This window comes from Triturus cristatus, chromosome 5_2 (genome assembly GCF_964204655.1).
Source record: "Triturus cristatus chromosome 5_2, aTriCri1.1, whole genome shotgun sequence".
Taxonomy (NCBI): Eukaryota; Metazoa; Chordata; class Amphibia; order Caudata; family Salamandridae; genus Triturus; species Triturus cristatus.
In genome coordinates, this window is record NC_140588.1 from 327,863,843 (window position 1) to 327,887,422 (window position 23,580).

Sequence of the window (23,580 nt, forward strand, 5' to 3'; positions counted from 1 at the left end):
TCCAGCAAGTGTATTAATCACTGCAGTTCTCTTACTGCTATTGTTCTCTAGAACGTGCTAGGCCCACAAAGAGCGCTGTGGCAGTTGCATTAAGTCAGGAAGATATTTTAAAATCGAGTGAAAAATTAAGTAACGTAGATGTGATATAATATCTCGTTAATCCTTGCTGCTAGTTTCTTTGGTAGCTATTTAACAAAACAATTAGAAGTTTGCTGTAAAACTACGCTCCCCGTGACTGCGCCCCCTTTCTGTTGTCACCCCTTTACTCCAATTTATGGGATCCCATGATACTTCTTTTTTTTCATTTGCAGCACTGTATACACGTTTGTTTGTAATTTGGCATATCACGTATGTTTGCATCTCGAAAATATGATGCCCATTACCTAAAATCGTCAACAAAATAACTGTCCTGGTGCACTAGTTTTGTAGCTGAGAAAGTACCGTCTGCAACAGGTGCTTTAACCAGCTGAACAGTTTAACCTTCGTTTTAGGTTTGAAGACCTGTAATAAGGCTTTGTCCAGTCATTTGCCAATCCCCAGCGTGAACCCACGCGCTGCGTGTAACGTAAGCCATCTTCTTAAGGCATGCGGAGTACGTGTCCAGCTGTTGGCAGGAACAGCTGGTGGATGATTGTTGGTGGTGTGCGCGGGGTGATTGTGAAGGCACAGGTGACCTCTCCTCCCTCCCTTCTGTGTGGGCTCCATTACGACAGCTGCTAGGCAAAAACAGCCGGGCAACCTGTTAGTTTCCTTCTCCATACGTCATGCCCCCAACGGCCCAATACCGAGCGACTAATGCTCAAACCCCGCCTACAGCTGGAGAGGCGTGGCCTAAGCTGCTGCTGACTCTTTTAGGGGAAGGCCAAGGGTGAGAGAGCTTCAGTGTGGCGTCGAGAAGCGCCCAGGCCCTCGCAGTACCCCCTAACGCCCCCACGGCTAACAAGTGAATCTGACTGTACTTTCCGTCGCCTGCATACCTCCACAGCACCCCGAGAAGAGGCAGGGCAGGGACTAGAGGGCTTGTTGTTGTGTGATATAAAGTGCGACAGCAGAAGGAGGCAGCAAGGAAGATGCACAGCACGCAGAAGGACACCACTTACACCAAGATCTTTGTGGGGGGGCTGCCCTACCACACTACCGACTCCAGCCTGCGCAAGTACTTCGAGGTCTTCGGGGAAATCGAGGAGGCAGTGGTCATCACCGACCGCCAGACTGGCAAGTCCCGCGGATATGGATTTGTAAGTGATGTGTCCGTGGGGCGAGGGGGACTGTAAACCACCAGCAACTCTTTAGGGGAGAAATTGTTGGACTCCCACGTGTGCGTAAACAATCCCAAGATGCTCCGCTTTGTCGGTTGTGGTTAAAGGACATGGCAATGGCATCTTACGTGTTCACCCCCCTGTGTCATAGTCGCACCTTTTGTTAAGTCCTGAAAGGGATCCCTAGGCACGTTTACCCACACACAGTCTCGCAGAGTTCGAGGTGGAATTGTGGTTCCCCGCTCCCGCCAGCCTCGGCGGGCTTTATGCGTTCCCACTTTTCCCCTTTGTTTAATTAAGACACCCCCCCCCCCCTCTCCGAATGAAAACGTTTTATACTTGGGCCCCTGGTCTTTAAATATCAAACGTGTCGCGGTTGTGTTTACTCACCGTTGCGTTCTCACATGACACTTATTATTTTTGATACTTGCGTTGTCTCCCGTCACTCTCCAGTCAAGCATTTTGGCAGTTGGCGCTGCCTTGCGTTAGTTTAATTAGAAACCATTCGACATATTGTGTTTAAAGTGAACTGTTACTGCTTCCAAAAGCCTGGGTTGTGCCTAAAGTGTCCGTTATTTAACCTTAAACTCCGTCGCGTTTTAGAGCATAAGCATTTCGGGCTCACAGCACATGGCTTCTAAACAAATCACCTACCACGTTGTGATTACAGTAAAGAAGGGGTTTTGCAATGCGCACCTCACTCCTAACTCCAGGCCTAATACTATTGCTTTAAATTGATTTTTTTCCCGGTGTCGCCAGCTGCCGCCAGGCTCGGGGACTGTCCTACCTTGAATTCGGACAGCTGGGAACAAGTCCTCCAAAATAGATTGGGGGTGGGGTAGTATTCCTGTACGCTGTTCAGTGTATCCCATAGTCACATGAAGCGGTCACCATTTTCTTTACCCTTATCTTTAAGTACTAGTTTGATTAGGTTAAGACTGATAAGATTCAGAAATGCTTACGCTCCTATGCCCTGCCGCCCAGCCTTTAGAGAAGCTAATGTGACTAGCACTTTTCCAAATTCTTAATCCACGTGTTTTTGTGTGTGTGTGCCAAAGTCACTTCGCATTTGTAACCGAGAATGGTGTAGTGTTAGTTACATGTCTATCGTGACATAGAATTTATACTTGGCTCAGGATCCCAGCGGTGTCGTGGATGTCCAGGCTTTAATAGAAATGTTAGGCAGTGTGTACACAAGTGTTTATGGTGTAGCTTGTGTGATAACTTGAATGGTTCACCACCATAAGATATGTCAGTCAGATTTATCTTCATCCTTACTAGATGTTCAAAGTCTCAGAGAGCACAATTTGCACTATTTAAGCCCCTAAGAAAAAGGCCTATGTAAGTTCACGCTTGCCAGATAATGTGTATGTTATGCACGTGCCATGGGTTGGCTCAGTTGGTAATGATTCATGAATGTTTGTTTCAGGAAACGGCACGTTTGCACATTTTTGTTTGACCGTGAGGGTTATGCTACTTATCAAGACGTGAAGAAGCATACATGAAGACTAAATATTTTAATCAACTGACTTATTTTTAAGGTCACCATGGCGGATCGAGGGGCTGCAGAAAGAGCTTGCAAAGACCCCAACCCCATCATTGATGGCAGAAAAGCCAACGTGAACCTTGCATACCTGGGGGCTAAGCCAAGAATAATGCAGCCAGGTAAGAATAACATTGCATGTCATCAGAGTATCTGTACAGTAAGACATGACACTCAGTACATTGAGTGGGAACTGTAATGTTATCGAGGTAAACATTGTTCGATGCCGTCTCACAAGAGTAACATTTTCTTAAATTAAGTTTGCTTTGTGCATTATACGTCATGCTGGCTTATTGCCTATATTTGCACATCTTATCTGAGCAAAAATGTCATCCACTGATTTTTGTGATTGTATACATTTCCACTTGTAGGTTCCTTTTCCGCAGGATCTACTTGCTAGTGCACAAAGCTCTCAACTGGCGAGCGTTATATGCACGGTCAGTGAGGCAGAGAAAAACCTTGTGTTGCTAGGTGTAGATCAAGGCCGCTAAAAAATTATGTGTCGGATGAGGACTAAATTATGCAGCAGGCTTGACTAAATTATGCGGCAAGAAAAAGGCAAATATTGCGGCACTTTTTCTTTTTATAGTATCAATTCATTAGTTTGCAGTAGGAAATAAGCAACTGTAAGATCGTCATCAATTAACCTTTGCGAAGGGCCTTCCACTCCATGCAAACGTCTTCCCATGTTGTTAGTAGCTTTGATCCTTTTGAATTAGAAACCATTATGTTAAAATCTGCAGATTGTTCAGTAGATGATTGATTATGTAGCCAATGCAGCAGATCGATAATTATACAAACAAAATTGCAGAATCTCCTAATTCTAGTGGTCACGGTGTATACCAGAAAGTGAAGGGTCACCACCACTTGCACCGAATTCTCTCTTTAAATGAGCTGCATGCCGCTGCCTGGAAGACAGTTAATTTTGAGGCCCTGGCATATGATCCTAGGGCATCGGTACTCCCAAACATGTTCCCAGGGGCCAAAAAGTTTGGTCTGTGATGTGTCCGAAGGCTGCATTAATGCTAGCGGGATGGCGGTGGGGGCATTAATGCTAGCGGGATGGCGGTGGGGGGGCGGATTGGCGGTAAGATAGGTGTAAGCGAAGGGATATACATCTAGTGGTTGTATTGAACAATGTAGAACCAGGAAACCAGGGATTAATTTCAGATTCCCCCCTTTTCCAAATTACGATACTAGGCAATTGTCTTAATTTCACATTCCCTCCCTTTTTTTTTTTTTTTCCTTTTAACTATCTCTTTAAATTGATACTTCTCAATGCACAGATATAATGAATTGTACTAAGGTGAAAAGGGTCTGCATGTTAATTAAATACACTTTTGGTTTGAATTTTGCTGAGACTCGTCATTTTACATTTTTGCTGTAAGATGTCTTTTAAAACGTAGGTGTTTCTATAGTTGAACGCAGACCTCACTAGTTGCATTCTTTCTTTAACACCAATTAACCTCGAAATAAATGATTGCCTGTCTATTTAATATCTCTATTTATAGTGCAGGGTCTAATAAACAGGAGCCCAGTGCTCCTGTTGACCATGGGGTCGTATATAAAGGTCAAGAGGGCTGCATGCAGCCCCCGGGTCATACTTAGAGTATCTGTTCCCGGATATTGCTCTTTCGCTTGCTCTTTCTTTTTTCTTTCTGGCACTTGCTGTCTTTCTTTTGTCTGTTCATTCCCTTGCTTTTGCTCTTCTCTGTCCTTGCTTTTTTAATTTTTTATTGCTCCATTCTAACCAGGGGACCACATTCATCAACACGTGTGGTGGGTAAGGACCAATACTGTTTACATGAGTCTTAACCGCTTCAGTGCCCATGACGAGATGGTCTCGTCATGGAGCGCGGTTGCGCTGTGCCCATGACGAGACTATCTCGTCATGAACCCCGCCCGCTAATGCAACGCCCGGCACAGGGCGGGGAAAGGGCGTGGCACTGAAGGGGTTAAGTTGACCCTGATATGTAAGTTAGTGAAGCAAACAACCCTACTTAACTGAGTGACACTTAATATCGGTGATGTTGTTCCTGGTGTGTATTGTTGTGCCGTAGTTGACACTTTTGTGATTGATTGTTACATCTCCAAGCTGAGTGCATAAGGGGATTTTTTTTTTTTTGTTGTTTTTTCTTCTTTGTTTTCTTTCCTTCATTTTCGTGTATGAGAGCACTTTCAGATGCGAGTTCAGACTACCATTAAATAAGTACTTAATGCAGTGCTATAATGTGCCCATTAGTGTCCAAGCTTCCACGTTAAAGAACAGTAGATGTTGTAGCACCCAGGATAATGTGTTGCAATTTCTAAGTATTCCTAAAGTCCCAAAGGCAAGACCTATTGGCTATGCCAATGCTTGTTTTCCGTTGCATTCCAGATCTTGTAGAATGTACGATCTGCTGAACCCACTTTTCCTCGCGCTCTCTTTTGCACTACTTTACAGAAAGACAAACCGCTGTTTCTTTAGTGCGAAGCCTACCAGCCAGTGCAGCTGTCAGGTTTGCTAAAAACCTCTTGGACATTCAGAAAGCTTCCCTGGGAATGCATTCTGCCGGTTGCTTACCATTTGACTTTGTAGTTTGTTACTCACATGTTCTGGCTCTCTGTTTGCTGGCTCTATTTGTTTTAGGCTGCCCAGCTTGAGTTTGTCCCTCCTATGGAGCATTTAGGCTATTCAAACTACCTCTCCTTGTATTCTTCCACACGTGCTCCTTTCTGTAAACAGGCCTATAAATCTTGTTCTTATCTTGTTACATTTGACGGAGGTCCAATGTCGGGATCTGTCTTCCAAAGTAGCTTGGTGTTTACTTTTTTTTCTCTGATTTCAAAGCAAGTGGGTTTATGTGACTATCTAGATAGATCCTGGGGGTAGGAAAGTTTTTCTTTTCTTTATTTTTTATTTTTTTTCTTTCCTCTTGGACTGTGCTAGTATTTCACGATATATCAACTAGTAATGCACAAATTATGCACTTTTTTGTTAATTCTGTAGTGTGTTAGAAAGATACTTTAGCGTGGCCTAATCAATACACTAGGTTATACCATTTCCACTCCTAGTTTGTGCTGTGTAGTTTTATTACTAAAACTTTGTGCTAATGTAATGGTCATTTCAACTGCAAATTGTAATGGCAGTGTGCATATGCCACTCTACTTTGCACCACGCCACTGCACTCTACTCAATTCTGCTTACTGCACTGTACAACTCTACACCACTGCACTCTTCATCGCTACGCCACTCCAGTTGAGGCCACTCCTCTCTGCACAACTCCACTTTACGTCACTCTGCACTCAATATTGCTGCACTCTTTGCCAATGCACTCTACTCTGTACCACTCCACTCTCCTGTGCTCTACTCCATTCCACTGTACGCCACTCTAATTTAATCTGCACCACTGCGCTCTACACCATTGCTGTATAGCTGCTCTAACCAATTCACTCTACCCTGCGCCACTCCGCTCTACTCCACTTCACTCTGAAACAATCTAACCTTTGCCACTGCAGTCTACGCCATTCCACTCTAAACAGCTGCACTCTACGCCACTGCACTCTGCCAATCTACATCACTGAATTCTATGGAACTCTGCACTAGTCTACGCCACTGCACTCTACTATGCACCACTACAATCTACGTCACTGGTTTATATGATGCTGCATTATGGACCACTGAATTCTATGGCGTTGCACTCTATCCCGCTATACACATGCAACATTCTCCGCCAATGCACTCTTCACACCCGTCCACTGTACTTTGCTACTCTGTATCACTCTAATCTGCACCACTCTACGCCGTTGCGTTCAATTCTGCACCCTGTACTCTATGCCATTGCACTCTGTGCCTCACTGCACCCCGTGACACTAAATTCAACGCCACTCTACGTTGCACTACAACATTGAATGCCAGTGTGCTCTACGCATTGCACTCTACACCACTTTACTCTGCATCACTTCACTCTACAGCACTGCACTTTACGGCACAATACTCTACCCTGCGCCACTGCGCTCTGTGCCACTCTACTCTACAACACTGCACTCTGTGCTACACTCTGTTCCACTGCACTCTACTGTGCAACACTAGTCTACGGCACTACAGTCTACAACACTGCATTGTACGCTGCTTAATTCTATGCCACTGTTCTCTACATCACACCATTGAATATAATGGGGTTATCCGGTATACTGGAAGGGCCTAGAAGTGATCTCTTCAATATCTGGGGAAACTTCTCCTGACTCAAATGACACAAATCTTACAAGAAATATATCTTAAAACCACTGACACAACACAAATATCAAATTGTTTTAAATATATTATTTTTCATATATCTAAATATGCATCTCTTTTCATATTTCTTTACAACGACTGTCCAGAAAACATAAAGAACAATACACCACATTAACATATACCTAGTGTAAATCTACCAGGTATTGAAGGGATCACTTATAGGTTCTTTCACTATCTAATGTTTAAGCACCCCACTGCTCTCTGAAACACTCTACGCCACTGCACCGTACGCCAGTCTATGCAACTGCACTCTCTGCCACTCCAATACATGACAATCTATGCCACGTCACTCTGCACTACTCCATTCTTTGGAATTCCGCTCACCGCCACTCCCTGCCACTAACAATTAGCCATGTTGGACAGCTGCCACGTTGGTGTACAACTTGGATAAAACACATCGCCAAAGCAATTAGCTTTTTGCATAGGTGAGACCTGTTGGCTTTGCCAATGATTATTTCATTAGTGTGCTAGTAGATGAAGAGGCATACACCCCATCCATTCCAGCAGATCTCAAGTGGCACATTCAACGTGGTCTTAAAGAAACGTGCTGCTCCTCGGGCCCTCTGTAACAGACTAGCAAAACTGCTGTTCAGAGTTAGTGAGGGGACCTCAGTTGCTGCTCAGAAATGCTACCATGATACCCATTATTGCCAGTGGAATGCCAAGTGCAGAACAAATTGGGTTTCTATAGTGGATCCACCCTGCCCGCCCCCCCCCCCCACACACACACACACACACACACACACACACACACACACACAAAGATTAACCAAAACGTGTTTCAGTGCTGCCTACCTACTTTTTTTTTTTTTTTTTCGCTCTAATGCAGTTTACAATTAAAGCATCTTTAAATTGATGATTGTTAAAATTTCATCCTAATGTGCAGATTGCAATGTTTTTCAGGGTTTGCCTTTGGAGTTCAGCAGATTCACCCAGCACTTATCCAGAGGCCTTTTGGGTAAGTCTAGTAAACCTGTTTTAGAATGTGTTTTATTGACTGAGTTTTGGAAGTGTCAGACGACCTAAAGCCCCAGACCTCCTCTGGCCCGTCACTTATACTGACTCAATATCATTTAAATGACTTTCCCGATAATGTGACTTTTTAATGTTATTACTGTACGGTCTATTTGTTCGGACCGCAGTCCGACCCTGTTAATGCAAAGGCACGGACTGATTCCCCATCTTTCTTTCTCCCTTAAGTTTCCGCTTGACTCAACTGTATTTATCTCTTTCTAATCTGACAGGGATGGTTATCAGTTACGATAACTGATCAGAAGGCTTTGATGATAAGCAGGTGGAATAGTTCTGTTTGGAATTAAACTGTGTAACCAGTAAACATTCAAGCTAAAATGGTGATTAATGATGCATGTACGTTTCCATTTTTTTGTCATTCTAGCCAATAGACATCGGTGTGCTTTTTTCCGATTACAGCCCTGAAGTGGTGTTAGCTAAAATGTGTGCTTTTATTTTGGATTTGAACGCTGTAGTGGATTTTGGATTTGGTTTTGTTTTGAGGAGTGACGTTTTTCGTGGTGAGCAATAGGACTGGTTTGCTTTGAAGCTGTAGCCTGTCTTTGACATTTTTTGTAGTGAGTGCTACCTTTTGTGTGGATTTTTTTCATAAGAAAATGAGCTTTAATGCTTGCATGTTGTCTGTTTTTGTTTGGTGGTTCTTTTGTTTTTATTAACCTTGTGCTTCCACACTGGCCGTCTAATTTTCGATTTCATCATACTTCTGAGTTTTGGACATAGCAAACACTCGGAACTAGAATTTTCCAAAATCTAGCACCTGACCCACCAATCTTATATTTTTTTTCCTCCTGCAAATGTGCCTTCATTTTTTTGCAAACGCAAAAGGAGACCTATTTGTGAATGCAATATAAGTGAAAAACAGCAGATTGCTGATTTTGAATGCTAGACTGAAAACCGCTTGAGGTAATCTGAGCCTGAAACAGTGGATATAATCTCACTGGTGCTGAAGCTGGTCTTCACTATCATCTGCGAGGCATCTAGACCTCGATGAACATTGTTCTGGATAAAATGTTCTTTCTTTTCAAGCACATAGCTTGTCTGCACAGAACATCCCCAGAACGTTCCAAGTAAAATAATGCACATTGCAGTCTTCATCATTGTTAAAATTAAGCCAGTTATCTTAATTATGTGCACTTTTCTAATCCTTTCGAAGGTAGGAGTGGGCACTTGCAAGAAAACTGGGTTTAGTGCGGTTGAGAGCCTTGCGGCTTTTACGGTATGAGTACTTTTTAATGTTCTGGTCTTGAATAGTCAAGGACTAGACTTATGGTTGGATCACTGAAGTCAGTTCACTATCACTACTGTGAAAGGTTAGACCATGGTGATCACAATATTAGGGCAGCGCTTTATATTGCTTACTTTTATCACCTCCTCCACGCCTTTCTTTTGCTTTTATAGTCTGAAACGTAAATAAACTTGTCCTGATTTATTTACAATGCTTTCTTTGTGCAACCAAAAACGTGTTCTTCCCAATTGAGGATTGGAAATAAACCTAATTAGTGTACAATCCCATGAGTTGCCCCAGACCACATTTTAAGGTTGGCTAATCTCCAGTTTTGCCAAACTCCCCGATTGGCCTGTTATTGAATTTGGAAGGATGAAAAGCTTTTTTCGCTGAGCTGGGTTTCAAGAAAACCTACACATTTCTGTGATTCATTCTGAAGGTTATGGAAAAAACCTTTTAGAAATTTGTTTTGGCCCTAAAAAGTCCCATTACACCAGTGAGCGCATGCTTTATATTGGTCTGCCAGTTGAACTTCTGCTGCCTGCTCCATGTCCTCACTGGAAGTGTTTCCAGTCCTAGGCTTTTGTATGACAACCTAATGCATATTGGTGCTTTTAGTCCTGCTTTTCTTTCCTTGACCACCTTCAACTATCACATAATGGTAACGATTCGTACCTGTAAAGCTACAATCTGGAAACGCTGTCTCATGACATGGAATCACGGGACCCTGTGCTATAAAGTCAGCAGAACACATCTATTCCTAAATAGACTTCAGGCTTCTGTGCGTCAGGTTTACCTTTTTCTATTTTGATATTCAACTGTTTTGATTTTGTTTGTAGGACAAAGCTATTCGAGACTCCACTCCCTGCTGGGAAATGTTTTGCTTCATTTGTATTTGCATGTGCAGCAGTTTTACCACAACCCAATGCATGGTGATCTGAGAACCTTCTCTGGGGCCTGTGTAGCTGTGAACACTGGCTCCGGCATCTGACTTTCTGAAGAAGGGCACACATCTGAGTTTGGTAATAACTTGTGAGGACCTAAATACTATTCATTTAGTACTATGGCTAAATTGACACTTATTTCATTGCCACTGGTTTGTCTTTTGCTTAGGGAGTGGTGCACGAGCAGAAATTATTGTAGCAAACCAACCACAGAGTTAGTTTGGTTTTCCCTGGTGTTTCTGCATGCTCATTTTGATTCTCTTCCATTCTCCTCCCTGCAGAGTAAACTATTTTCTACAAAAACAACCTAGCAGTTGTATTTGGGCGGCGTTGAGGTACTCCTCCCTGTTTAAAAGTGTATGCAGATTTGAGGGGTCCCCTTCCACCCTGCTCAGATTTCGTCTATTGCTTGTTCTAATCTGGTGCTGGGACAGCGAGTGGATACTGGTGTCAGTCTGCATCAGAAGCTAGTGGATCGGTGCCGGGCAACACCTGTGCTTTGCTACATGCATACGCCATCTTGTTTTGTATTTATTGGAGTGCGGCCATGGTCTGGGACAGATGTTTCTTTTCGTCTGCTTTGTTTGACACCAATGCTACTCTTAAGCCCCCACCCTTTTTTGCCTTCACTGATGCAGTAATGGGATTATTGTAGGTACTTCCTTACAATCAATATGCATTATATTAAGAGCAACGTAATAATATATCTTTAAGGATGGTTGTGTGCGGAGCAGAGGAATGACGTGAATTTAGGATTATGCAGTTGAAGTGATTGTTTAAATGTAATTGTCCCTAAATTTGAAAGGCGGGTATGGTACTGCAGATGTTCTGGCAGCGTTCCCCTGTCACGTTTTCTAAATGATCACTTTCTAGATATGGCGCTCGTTCCTCTGACTCTCTGAAGAGCAGTCGTGGGTCTCTTCACAGGTTTTTTTTGTGTTATTTTTGATATCTATTTCTTTTTGACGATGCCACACGTTTTTACTTTCTTGCAGTCCTTTGGATTTCCACTTGGCTCGGAGTACGCATGCTTGCTTTTAAAAAAGTACCACTTTGTAGTGACTTTGCCATATAAAGCTTCTTGCTTCCCCTTGACACGGACCATAAATAGACCGAGAGCAGCCGGCTCTGCCAGTCACTCCTTAGAAAAGTATGGAGCACCAGGATCTCTTGCAGGGTTCATTTTCAGTAGACTGGCTTTTGCAAGAAGCCACCTGTTGCTTGTGTTTCGCATGCTCGAGAAGTTGACCTTGCTGCCATAGTTTTTAATGTGCGTGCGCACGATAGACTAGTTCCGTGTTTTTTTTTTTTTTTTTTATAATAGTCGTATAGTAATTGGCAATAATGCAGCATCTGACAAATGTTTCCTGGTTAAGAGTACTTTGCCCTACATGTGAGTTTATTTGATAAAAATCTAAACCCAGGCATGCTGCTGAATGCTGTGACATAGTGGATAACAAGAATGTTCCCCTTTGCATTGACTTCACTTAAATGGAGTATAAAGCTGCACATGTTTATATTTTTCTTTGCAATATGATTTTTCCCCAAGTTCAATCTTGTCTCTACATCCTGCCATCTTGTGCTCCTTGGTTAGATCTGGTGTTCTCACCATTCGCTCTATGAAGGGGCAATGCCTGTGGTTCATACCTAGAGTCCCTTACCACAGTGGCTTATTGGGCGTGCTCATAACACCCACCCACGCAGTCCGATTCCATGCTTGGTGGCACTGGTTAAATCAAAAAGTGATGCTTTTCTTGGCTGTGTGGCGTCCAGGAGGCTGTCCAAAGAACCTTGTAAAACGCTTTCATGGCTGTTGAACCAGATTTCATTATTGTCCTCTGCCAGATTATCATTTATTTTTATTAAACTGGAGTTTTTTTTTTTCTCAGCCCAGTCTGGACCTAAATGACACCAAAAGCTGTCTATGCTTTTGGTTCTCTGAGCTACTACCTACGTATTCGTGCCATGCATAATTTGATGGCATGTATGTGTGCATTGTACTTTCAGGGCCATCCTATTTAGTTAGCACTGAATGTTTTTAAAATTAGATTGTGGTTAAATATTCCTATATATCACTTTAATGGCACACCACTAACAGTACTTGTTGACTACATCTTAGAAATGGCAAAGTGTATTGCTGTGTTTTTGAGTTTGCGGTCTCAGCTGGAATAGTGTGGTCTTTTCTTTCAATGGCTTGTGTTTTTGGAGACCTAGTCAAGTCATTGGTAACATGCCATGCAAACAGTGAAGGAAAATCATCCTACCCTACCCTACCGTTTCTTTAAACTTATTTATTTGCATATGTAGATCGTTGTGGAGGTGTGATTTCTGCTGTGTTTACACTGTGATGTTTTTAGTTTTCCTGCCGCCTGCCGTTAATGGTTTTTTTGAGGTTGCAGAGAAATTAATGTGTGCAGAATCTGCATAGCAATGCTTTTTAATTAGGGTTGCCACGATACGATCTTGCAATAGGTTTATCTTTTTGTTCTTGAATGCAGTTGAAGGTTACAAACTCGAAAATGTCCTAAGATGGCCGTTCAGCTGCCACTGTAATGTTTTGACACCACTGTTCTAAATGTTAGTAGCAACTGCATGTACGTTTTCCCTTCATTTGCCCTATTATTGGGTTCTTACAAATGTTACTCCCAAAAATTTGAGACTCTGCAAACTGTTAATTTTGTGCTTCAAATCAAACCGTGAAGTGGGACTCTGTTAGAACGTGAGACATCTCTTGAGGCACTGAATTATTGTGGCAACCCTATAACGATGTTCTCCACTTAAAGGAGTTTGTTTTCTAGCCTTGGGTGTTGGCTGTTAATCAAGAGTAACTGTTTCCTTTTGTTTGCCACAGGATTCCTGCACATTATGTCTACCCTCAGGCTTTCATGCAGCCAGGAGTTATGATTCCCCATGTCCAGCCTGCGGCTGCCGCTGCTGCTTCCACGTCGCCATACATTGATTACACTGGAGCCGCCTATGCACAATACTCTGCCGCCGCTGCAGCGGCTGCCGCTGCCTACGAGCAGTACCCGTATGCCGCCTCCCCTGCTGCCGCTGGCTACGTTACCGCTGCGGGCTATGGTTATGCAGTACAGCAGCCCCTTGCAGCTGCAGTACCTGGCTCAGCTGCTGCAGCAGCCGCCGCCTTTGGCCAGTACCAGCCACAGCAGTTGCAGACTGACCGTATGCAATAGTATCTTGGACTTCTGCAAAAAACTTATTTATTTCCTTCAGATTTTCAGCCTTCCAGTTTCAGTAGTAAAGAGACTGTTAACTAATAAATGCAGCTTTAAGGGGCGGGGGAGGGGGCAATGCTAGAAGAAAGCAACATTTTTATTCCAGCGTCTCTGTACAGTATGCATTCGAATCATGTTGATTACAGATAGTGAAGGCGGAGAGGAGATCCCCTTCGCGTGTTCTGAAGGAGATGGAAACGTATACAGTTGGAGCAGTGGCAAGAGACTGTTGAGTACTATGTGTTAAGAAAAACCTCGGAGGTATATTTTTTACAATATCAGGGAAGCTAACTGCCTTTTACAAGCATAAAATTACGTTTTTCGACAAGTTGAACCAAGGACAAAAGCATCACAGCAATATCTATGGCATAAAAACAGACTTTCTTGTGTTGAAAGCACCAATTAAACTTTTTTTTTTTTTGTTTTGTTTGACACTATGGCCTCTAGAACTCCTAAAGTGCAAGCTCTGCGCTCTAACTGAACAGGCATTAAACAATCGAGGCACAGGGCGCGCCAGCCACAGGATGGACCGGCACCATAAGAGGTTTCTCGTCGGTGCCCTGGACAAGCGGAACTGCGAAACAAGCGATGTGGAATGAGCCGGTGCAGCAGCTGTACAGACAATCAATAACACAGACAGTTCTGGAAAGGGCACATCACTTGTGCTTGTTTGAGCTTGTCACTCACTAATCCCTATCCCCATCCTGTTCCACTTTTGGGAAACTTTTAACTGCTGGTGTCAGCTTTTCTGTTCTGAAACGGGATCAGCAGTGATACTGCAGCAAGCTTCTCTTCTGTTTACTGCCTCTATTCATAGCTTGTGAACAGAGGCAAGAGAAGGCCTGCTGGGTTTAACCCTTTTGGGTCCGGGGCTGCTATTGAGTTCTTGTTTCTAGCAGTGTGCATCAGGGTATGTATAATGTACTTTATATTTTGAACTCCTAGCTGGGCTGTAATAGTTTACAGCATCTCATTTCCCTGCCCTTGCTTTTCCCTGCAGCAACTTGCCTCTGACTGGTCAGTGTTGCTGGTTCCATTTTAAGCACTGAACTATGATAAATGCTCTTACCAACAGCACTGGCCAGTGTAAGAATGAAGGTCCATGTCAGTCTGTGGGTAAAACAGTTTTGTTATATACCAAAGATGTAAGACCAGAAAAATCAAAATGTCTCTTCACCCACAATATATTATGGTAAAAGTCATGATATGCTATACATATCCTGACCTTTTTACTTGAGTTGAAGGAATTTCTGTTCTCCATGTTTGGAAAAAGGTCGGTCTACTATTTTTTTTTTTTTTTATATAAATAATTTCAGAATAATATTAACATGGTGTATTTATTGGTGAATATGCAGCACAAGGTGCGTTTATCGGACTGCAATTCTACAAGGTTTAATGTTGTGGTTCATACTGTGCCTTAAATATAATGCTATTTAAACATATTTATTTTTGACGTTTTACCGCACTGTTCTTTAAAGGCCTTAACTTTGGGTTCAGTGATGTAAAATGAGTATTCATCTCATGGCATAAATTATTTTGTAGGTTTAGATGTAGCATATTTAGTATTGACCTATTCAATTGAAGAGGTTGACTTGGATTTATTTAAATTCTGTATGTGCACTGCATGATGGAACTAGCCGTCGCCATTTACATTTTGAAATGTACTACAGTTTCTTTCTTTTCTCATGTGAAGTTCTTCCAAATGGAGAGCATACATTTTCGCTCATTTGTATGTTTATTGTTTAACTAGAAAATGCTGCTTTATAAGATGACTCAAAACTGCAATACTTGCATTTTTTATTCTTGACCTAAATTTAATATTTTACACTGTATTGGATTTTTATACTTGAACAATTTCGTACAAGGGAAGACAGCATTTTTATGGACTTCTAACTATCCTGTCACTGGATTCATTTTAAGTATTCAGAATACAAGCCAGTGTTATGTAATGTCGACGTGGGAAGTATCTCATGTGCAGATTATTTATTTCATATATTGCTTTACATAATTTCGGATCTCCTATTCACCTGTATTAAGCAAAATTAAAAAAACGAATAATCAAGTCTGTCCTGTTTATGACTATCTTTAGAGGAAAATTATAGTGCTGTGAGCGCATTGCGCGAGGGCGTGGGGTTTTTTTTGTGGGGGGGTGGTGGTGTAGTCTGTGGGGGGTGTTAAAATGCATTTGATAATCAATCTTAATATAAGTAAAATCGATAGCCCGAGTGTGGTTACTCATAAAGTATGGCCTGCTAACTGAGGTAGAAAGGAGCACCAGTGAGTTTTATCCATTGCACAAAACTGAAATCTGTGTAGGACTTTCATTTATTTTGTTGCCAAGATGAGCAAATTCAGAAAAGTTTGGATATATCAATCACACATTTATGCTTGTTTGGATCTGATGAGCTAGCTGCTAAACAGTAAGAGAACAAGGAATAATTCAGCAAAGCAACGTTTTGAGTGATTTTCGGCACGTTTTAGAGTTCTGAATTTTGCTCGGCAAGCCATTCCATAAGTAGGGCCTACATACCTAATGTATTTTCCACCCATCCTGGGAATCTTAATTCTAGGTACATGCACTACCCTTGCAGACTCTGATTGTTGTGTGAATCTGTCATTGAAACTGGATTTGACTACCCCATAGTAGGTCTACATGGAGAGGGCCTCTTGGAGTGCAAGCACTAGATGCAACTTCAATATGTGTATGATCACGTTTTTTCTGGCAAGAAGCCTTCCTTACAGAGAAATTCTGAACCCACTGCAGTTTGCTGAGGGTGCATCAGGGTAAACCCACGTTGAAGCTGTCGCAGTAGTCAATCTTTGGCGAAAAGCACATGAAGCTGATAGGCATGCATAGCCGTGGGAATACTACTTTATGTTTTAGGAGCACCATATTTGTATTACTTTTTTTTTTTTTTTTTTTTTTTTTTCTCCTAGCTGTAGCATGTCTCAGCAAATAACTTGGTCAAATAGCGATTGATTTGTGGTTTTAATCTTAGTTTTCAATTACATTGGTTTTTAGGCTCTGTACATGTGTCCGCAATTTTTGCTAAAACAGGTTTTGCGATCTTTTAATCTCTTCCTCAGGGTCCTAGATCAGTTTCATCACAATTTCCTGGGCCACTACAAATAAAACAAAATAAAACCTATCTGTAAATGCATCTTTCTTTCACTGACCAGTCTATTATTAACAGGCGGTGCTTAAAATAGCTAATCTTTTCGGTTGCATACTACAGCAAACCACTATCTATCTTCTAAGGCAACTAGCAATAGACCTTATTTTTATTGACTAGGCAAATCGCTATACACGGAGGGCATCACCGCTCTGGTTTAACAATGTTGTTAACGAGTACGAGATAAAGGTTGTTAAACTGATGCTTGAATGATCGGCTTTCATAAAGTAAACTGCTGGGGCACATGGACATGCAAAGGCCCTAGAGTGCTCGGCCAGATAGAATCCGGTCAGCACTACTTGTTTTATCAGTGGCAACAATAGTCGTCCTGTCGCTGTCTGCGGAGACATGTTCTAGTCTCTTCCACTGTTCATAGGATTCTTGGTCTAGTTTCTTCCAATGTGAGGTGTCGGTCTTGTGATCATTGGAAGCAATTAGTAAGTGTATATAATTTTGGACTAAGACTAGCATATCAGCTGAACGTACGTTTGCACATGGGATGAAACATAAGTGTCTGTTTCCTTCAGCACAAGATGTATTTCGCTCCCACACTGGGGACAATCACCCATTCGAGTGCACCTTGTACTCCCACTGGAGACCGTATGTCACTTTGGGAAACAAAGGAACCCAATAACCTAGTAATTTGCTATTCAAATTTCAGCTGTCTCAATAAAAAATTGGTGTTAAATGAACAATACAGATGATTAAAAGAGGTGCTAGCATCCATACGTGTTCAACGCAATACGTGAAAGCTCATCTAATTGTTAAAGCATGGGGATTATACAAGCAACTAAAACCAGAAGGGTTGACGTGCACACACCCACACACGAGGTACATCCGCGCTGCAGTGGCTGAAGACCATCTTGCATGGACAAATGCGTAGGAACACATGTGGTTCCATTGCATGGGCTACTAAGAGGACCCATTTCTGAGGGACTTCTATATTTGATAAATATGCAGTCTTGATATTTTAAAAGCCAGTGTGTAGATCGCCTGGGTTCTAAGTATGCTGAAATGGTCCATTTTCATGCTGCGTGTTTTTGAAATCTCGTATTATGCTTTTCAAGATGGGTTGCTTTCTCTTACGTAAAATGTACGGCCTGAACAAGAACATGAGGTCTAAAATAGCTTTGTTTCAAAAAGACTGAAAAAAATCTAAATAACTGAAGAAATATTTCAAATATGTACCTGTGATTTACAAATGAAACTTTTGTGGTCCTAGAACAATGTGAACAGCCCGCTAGTAAATTTAAGAAATGCACATCAACATGAGGAACATAGTCTCTAGCGTGCCCTGCTTCCTGGTTTACCCACAGCTAGCAATCTAATCACATGTGGGTCGAAGAGGGCCACAGGGCTTTAGCCTAATGAGCAAGTCGGGGTGTTGGAAAGAAAGTGTGGTGGATGCACAGGAGGTAGTAAAATAAAGAACCTATGTTTTGGAGGAGTTTGTCATGTGGGAGCTAAGGGACATCAGGAGGCTGCCCTGTTTTCAGTGTATGGGTTACACTGGTGTTTCCAAACCTTTTAAAATCCAATCCGTATTTATTCAACTGCCTAACGCCCCCACCCCAATAGACAACCAGCATTTGCAATGCAATAGGTCTCGCATTTACACAAGTTCAAGCTATTGGCATGGTGAATGATAATGCCTTTTATTTATGTTTAAAAAACAAAATCTAAATAAAAGGCATTGTCATTTACAATGCCAATAGCTCAAACTCGCATAAATGCGAGACCTATTGCATTGTAAATGCTTGTTTTTGTTGTTGTTAGTGGGGGCTGGGGTGGTTGAAAGAGTGGTGCTCACATTTGGTTGCTGGGATTAACAAGCCCGGCGGAGCATGGCGCGCGCGCAATTGGCGGGGGAGCGGACCCTTTTGAAGTGCTCCCAAAAAGCGGAGTGCATGGCGGCACGACGCCGGACAGGTTGGCGAAAATAGATCCCGGGTCCTCGGATGCATGTCCATGCTGGCAATCTCCTGGATTTTATACACATGGTGTGTCTCCTGTGATTGGATTACACGATGCTGGAAAAGCATCACGACAATACTTAGGAACTCACGAGTAGACAGACACCACAAGACTCTAGAGTCTGATTCTAATCTCCAACACTGACCCACTTGGAATCAGGCAGAATAAGTGAGGTAATTCCGGTCTGCCTGTTTGGCAATGAGGGCTTGCTTGGATGTGACATACACAGAGTAACAATGGGAAACCGCCAGGATGCAAGAGTAGTAATATTACCTGACATACCAGTGTTTTGTAAAGGGTTAGTAGGGCTGGGTCAGGTTCAGTCATTCATCAAAAGCTTATTTACACTAAAAAGCTTGTATTGTGGTGATGGCACTCGTGTGGATGCTGATACACATCCTTATGAAGCTTGAGAAAACCATATCTTCTTACAAACCCCTAAACCTTTGTCAATGTTTGATTTTCCTATTTCAAGCAATATCTAGAGGAGGAAATTGAAAGTCCCAATGTAGGATCACTGTCCTGTTTACCCAGAATCTGTCAAAATGCAAGAATGCTCGGGGATTTAGTGTCATTTATTGTTTTGTAAAGCGCTGGTAAAAACAGTGGATGATTCAGGGCGCTGCTGGAGGATAGAGCTGGGACCAGAAACAAGAAGCAATTCAATTGGGGTGAGAGGGCTTGGGGAATAGCCTGTACAGCTGCAGTGATATGGCTACAAAGAATATCTGGGGTTCTTAACATAAAGTTTCCATAATATCCCCTCTACTATCTCCTCTTCTTTCTCCACTTGCAGAATGGCTTACACAACAAGCACACTTCACAAGCATTTTAGGATTTTAGAGTTTTGAGTTGGAAGTACCAAGAGGAAATGCCACAGCCCCGAGAGACTAAACAAGCGGGAAAGAAGACTCGTGTGACCCAGCATGGCGCAGGAAGGGCAGGACGAATGCCTGCCGCGAAAGTGAGTTGGTCATGCTGTCTGTATCCTGCCTGGAGGCCCATGGCAGCCTTGTGGGCTGGCGTGTGTTGGCTGGAAAGCCTGCACCTATTCACACATACCCACTCCATGACCTCGCGCTGGTGACTGCGGCTCTTTGTGCTCGCGCTGCTTCACGGCTCTTTCATCTTTGCTTATTCCCTCTGACGTTGTCTACAGGGTTCAAGCCAGCGGCGTATTGCAGAATGATGGGCCACCCTGCAAAAATTGGTGTGCGTTGTGGTTCTTCCAATCTCCCCACTTTAATTTTCAAAGGACTTCGGCTAACTAGTGCCTAGAGACAGTGGTTTCGGTGCAGATCCAGGGACGTGCTTTATGTAGCGTGAGAAAAACCAGGCACCAGATCATTAGTTGGTATCAGTTAGTCGCAGTCTCTGTCACGTGTTCATGCTTTTATTCACGTACATTGGGGAAAATACTATGAAAATGACCAATTAATGTATGGATTTTAGCATTTTATGCTGCAATTGAAAACGGGCGGAAGTTCTGGTCAGTTGAAATGCCAATTACTTGCCATTATTTTGCTTGCATATGGGCTATTTTGCATAAGTGCATGTTAGACATTACAGGCTATCCCGAGTGTTGTCTTCTACCACCTGGTGCTTTGTATGCAGGGAAACATCTAACTGTTTTTTTGTTAGTGCGGGCTGGGGTGGTTGAAAGTGTGGCGCTCACATTTGGTTGCTGGGATTAACAAGCCCGGCGGAGCGTGGCGCGTGTGCTTGGCGGGGGAGCGGGAGCGGACCCTTTGAAGTGCTCCCAAAAAGCGGAGTGCATGGCGGCACGATGCGCGTGATTGTGCGCGTGCTAGCCATGCAATCCGCTTTTTGGGAGCACTTTGAAAAGCCGTTTTACAATAGTCTCGCTTTGCGATCGCTTACGCGATAGGCGAGACCTAAACAGTTTTTAGTGTTCACAAACCATTTTTTGCAGTGATAGTGCTAAAGCAGACAAGCTAAATTACTCCTTCGGTAAATTAAAGTATGTAGTGTCTTCACGTTGGCAGTGTGTCCAATTGATTTTTGTTGGACTTGGTCCAGAAGGTCGGTATTGCACACTGGCATCTCATGACCTCGCACACTCACTTGGTTGTGGCTGACTAGTTTAAACGACTATTGATTAACTGAAAAAACAAGACTACTATATTCAAATGTTTAAACAAATTCCTGCACACCATTGGGGGTCCCTCACCTACTTCTTACTGGGTATTATGACATTGTAGGGGGAATATGAGACGTTATTTCGCATGCCATTACTTCGCATGCTATTACTACGCAGTTATTACTTAGCAATAACCATTACTACGCAAGTTTTTACTTCGCATACCATTACAATAAAAGTGTTAATGTATGTGAAGTAAAAACTTACCTAGTAATAAAAATGGTATGCGGAATAACGTGTCATACTACCTTGCACCTCTCAAACATTATCAATACACTAAAACACTACACTACTGAAACGCCACTACACTACCCTAAACCACTACCCCCTGCACGAACATACACATTCCCCATCTCATGTCCCTACACTCATTCACTACCCATCACAACCCCCGACGCTACACTAAACCCTAAAACACTACCCTACACTTCACTATCCCCACAACACTACCCTAACCCCAGCATGACCCTGCCCCTACCCCATGTCCGTTCCCTACTCCCAAACACTACCATTCACGACCCCATACAGTACACTACACCCAAATACACAACCGTACACACAGCTTCACTTACCTCTCTCCCCTCGTGGATCACCTTCCACTGCTCCAGCTTCCTGCGTCTTCAGTCGTACTACTTTTTTTTTAGAAATTGAAGCTCCTAAATAAAAACAACGATGTGGATATCCTGCGAAGTAACGGTCATGCGCAGTAAAACCATGCGAAGTAATGGTTTCTGCGCACTAACGATGCGAAGTAAAGGCAATCTGAAGCAGTGGCCGCATAGAAAAGGTCACCCACCTTGTAGGGGAGGTCAACCCTGCCAACAGCATAGTAACTTGTGAAACCTAAATTGCTTTGAATTACACTAGATTAATTTATATCCCTGCATTCTGCTACACCTGAAATTTGATGCTTTTAGCACGCTCACCACTGCTTTTCAGCACCTTTTGCCTGACCACCTTAGGGTGGTTGTGCTGCTGTTGTGTGGACATTGATGGCTGACAATTTTATGAGCTCAAAACCCCCCAGCTGTTAAGTGATATTGGGTAAAATGCCAGGATTAGATTAGGGTATTCCACATACCAATGGAAAGTCTTGTCCTGTTTTCACCAATATCTCGTGTGCCTGATACCAGCACTCTTTAATTTAAAAAAAAAAATTTCATAGGTATCTGTCCCTACATCTTGCATTGCACGATTAAACGCTAAGGTGTCTGGCAGTTGACCTGCTTTCAATACTGATTTGTTAGGAAGGGGGCCGATGTGTGAATTGTTTTACCTATTCTGTGTCTGGGTAAATGTGATGGAACATATTGGCTAAGATTCTTATGATCAATTTCACACAGTGAAAGATTGAAACCCTTCCAAAATATTAAATATGATTTTAATATTCCTCGATTCTCAACGTATTGTAAAAGGAGATCAGACCTAAAACATCCTTCTAAGCCCTGTACCTTCAATCCAAGCTCACAAAATTAGAGGAAGCAAAAGGAGGAAGAAATAAGTTAGTGACCTCTAAAGCTAAAAAATAAAATAAAAACAGACTAATCTTAGAGATCTTTCTTGCTGCTGCCTTGTATAACAAAGATGCATTGTGTTCAGGAGAAACTAACAGACTCCTTCTCGGTTGTCTTTCCCTTGAATGGTATTTTAGTTTGAGATTGTGCAAGTGTTCATATGTTTATATTAACGAGGACTGTTTTAAAAAAATATATATATAAATGTCCTCATGACCTCCGTAGCTATAGCAACAATTCGACCTGTTCCACCTCTTGTGCATATAACTTGGTGGTTCCACTCTCAGCCGATGTTCTTTACAGGGAAAACCTGTAACGCACAACCTGAGCTGACCAGAAGTTTTTAATCATTGGAACTTATCCTGACCCTTAATCTAACATGACTCATCCAGTTGAAGGCTCATCCAGCAAATTCCAAAACAACCCCATATCTGATCTTGCTCTAGTGATGGACTTACCTCCACGACAGAACCCAGGGCCCTTGAGATGGTTTTACCACACTTCTCCAGAATTCCTGTTTCTTAGAGCAAGAAGCAAAAACGTGAACATCTTCTGCATTCTGATAGCCACATCTCAAACCGCTAGCTTTGCCACCGCCCTTTTAGTGGTGACCAATAAATCCTGTAGAGTGTGAAAAAATGGTATCTTCTGAGTGCAGCAGATTTAACCAGTGGGTAAAGAATGTCTAGAGATACTTGCCATAAATCTTTCAGCTTGTCCCTGGGCAAGTAGTTCTCCCAGACCCGGTATGGCTGTTCCATCTTTCTGTCTACTGCTTCCAGAAGGTGATTATACCATTGAGCCACTTCTTTCTTCCTTGGGGCCAAATCTTGTAGCTCATTTTCCATGTAATTATCTTCCATTAGAGGCCAATGTTGGCTCTTGCACCAAGACGAAAGCTGACCGAGCTTAAATCTAGACAAAGCTCTGCTCGGGATTTGAGACCAAAAATCCCAAGAATGACCTTTATTACCTGCTACAAGATCCTTCCAGTGTGAGACTCCAGCCTCTTAGTGGATAAGCTAGAGCATCCAAAAGACACTCCGGTGTACCAGGAGAATCCCACACTGGGGCCCAATCACTCTAGTAAGAAAGTCCCAGGCAGTCTTGACAGTCCGACCATAACTTGGCCGCCACAGCGTCTTCAGGCTGACTTAAAAAAAAAAAAACCCTCAGGAGAGCTGAATTTATACATGACAACTTGCTCCACTGTACCCACTAGCATAGCTTTAAACATGCCGCC

The 23,580-nt window shown here is 42.7% G+C and overlaps 1 protein-coding gene across 1 annotated transcript; it reads left to right on the plus strand.

The window, feature by feature from the left end:
• Positions 1-844: 844 nt before the first annotated feature.
• On the plus strand, positions 845-15,577 carry RBM24 (RNA binding motif protein 24). The gene is made up of 4 exons (XM_085607079.1): positions 845-1,238; positions 2,801-2,924; positions 7,982-8,036; positions 13,131-15,577. Exons 1-4 carry the CDS (start codon positions 1,071-1,073, stop codon positions 13,471-13,473), a joined length of 690 nt encoding a protein of 229 aa, XP_085463205.1. The 5' UTR covers positions 845-1,070; the 3' UTR covers positions 13,474-15,577.
• Positions 15,578-23,580: the final 8,003 nt, after the last annotated feature.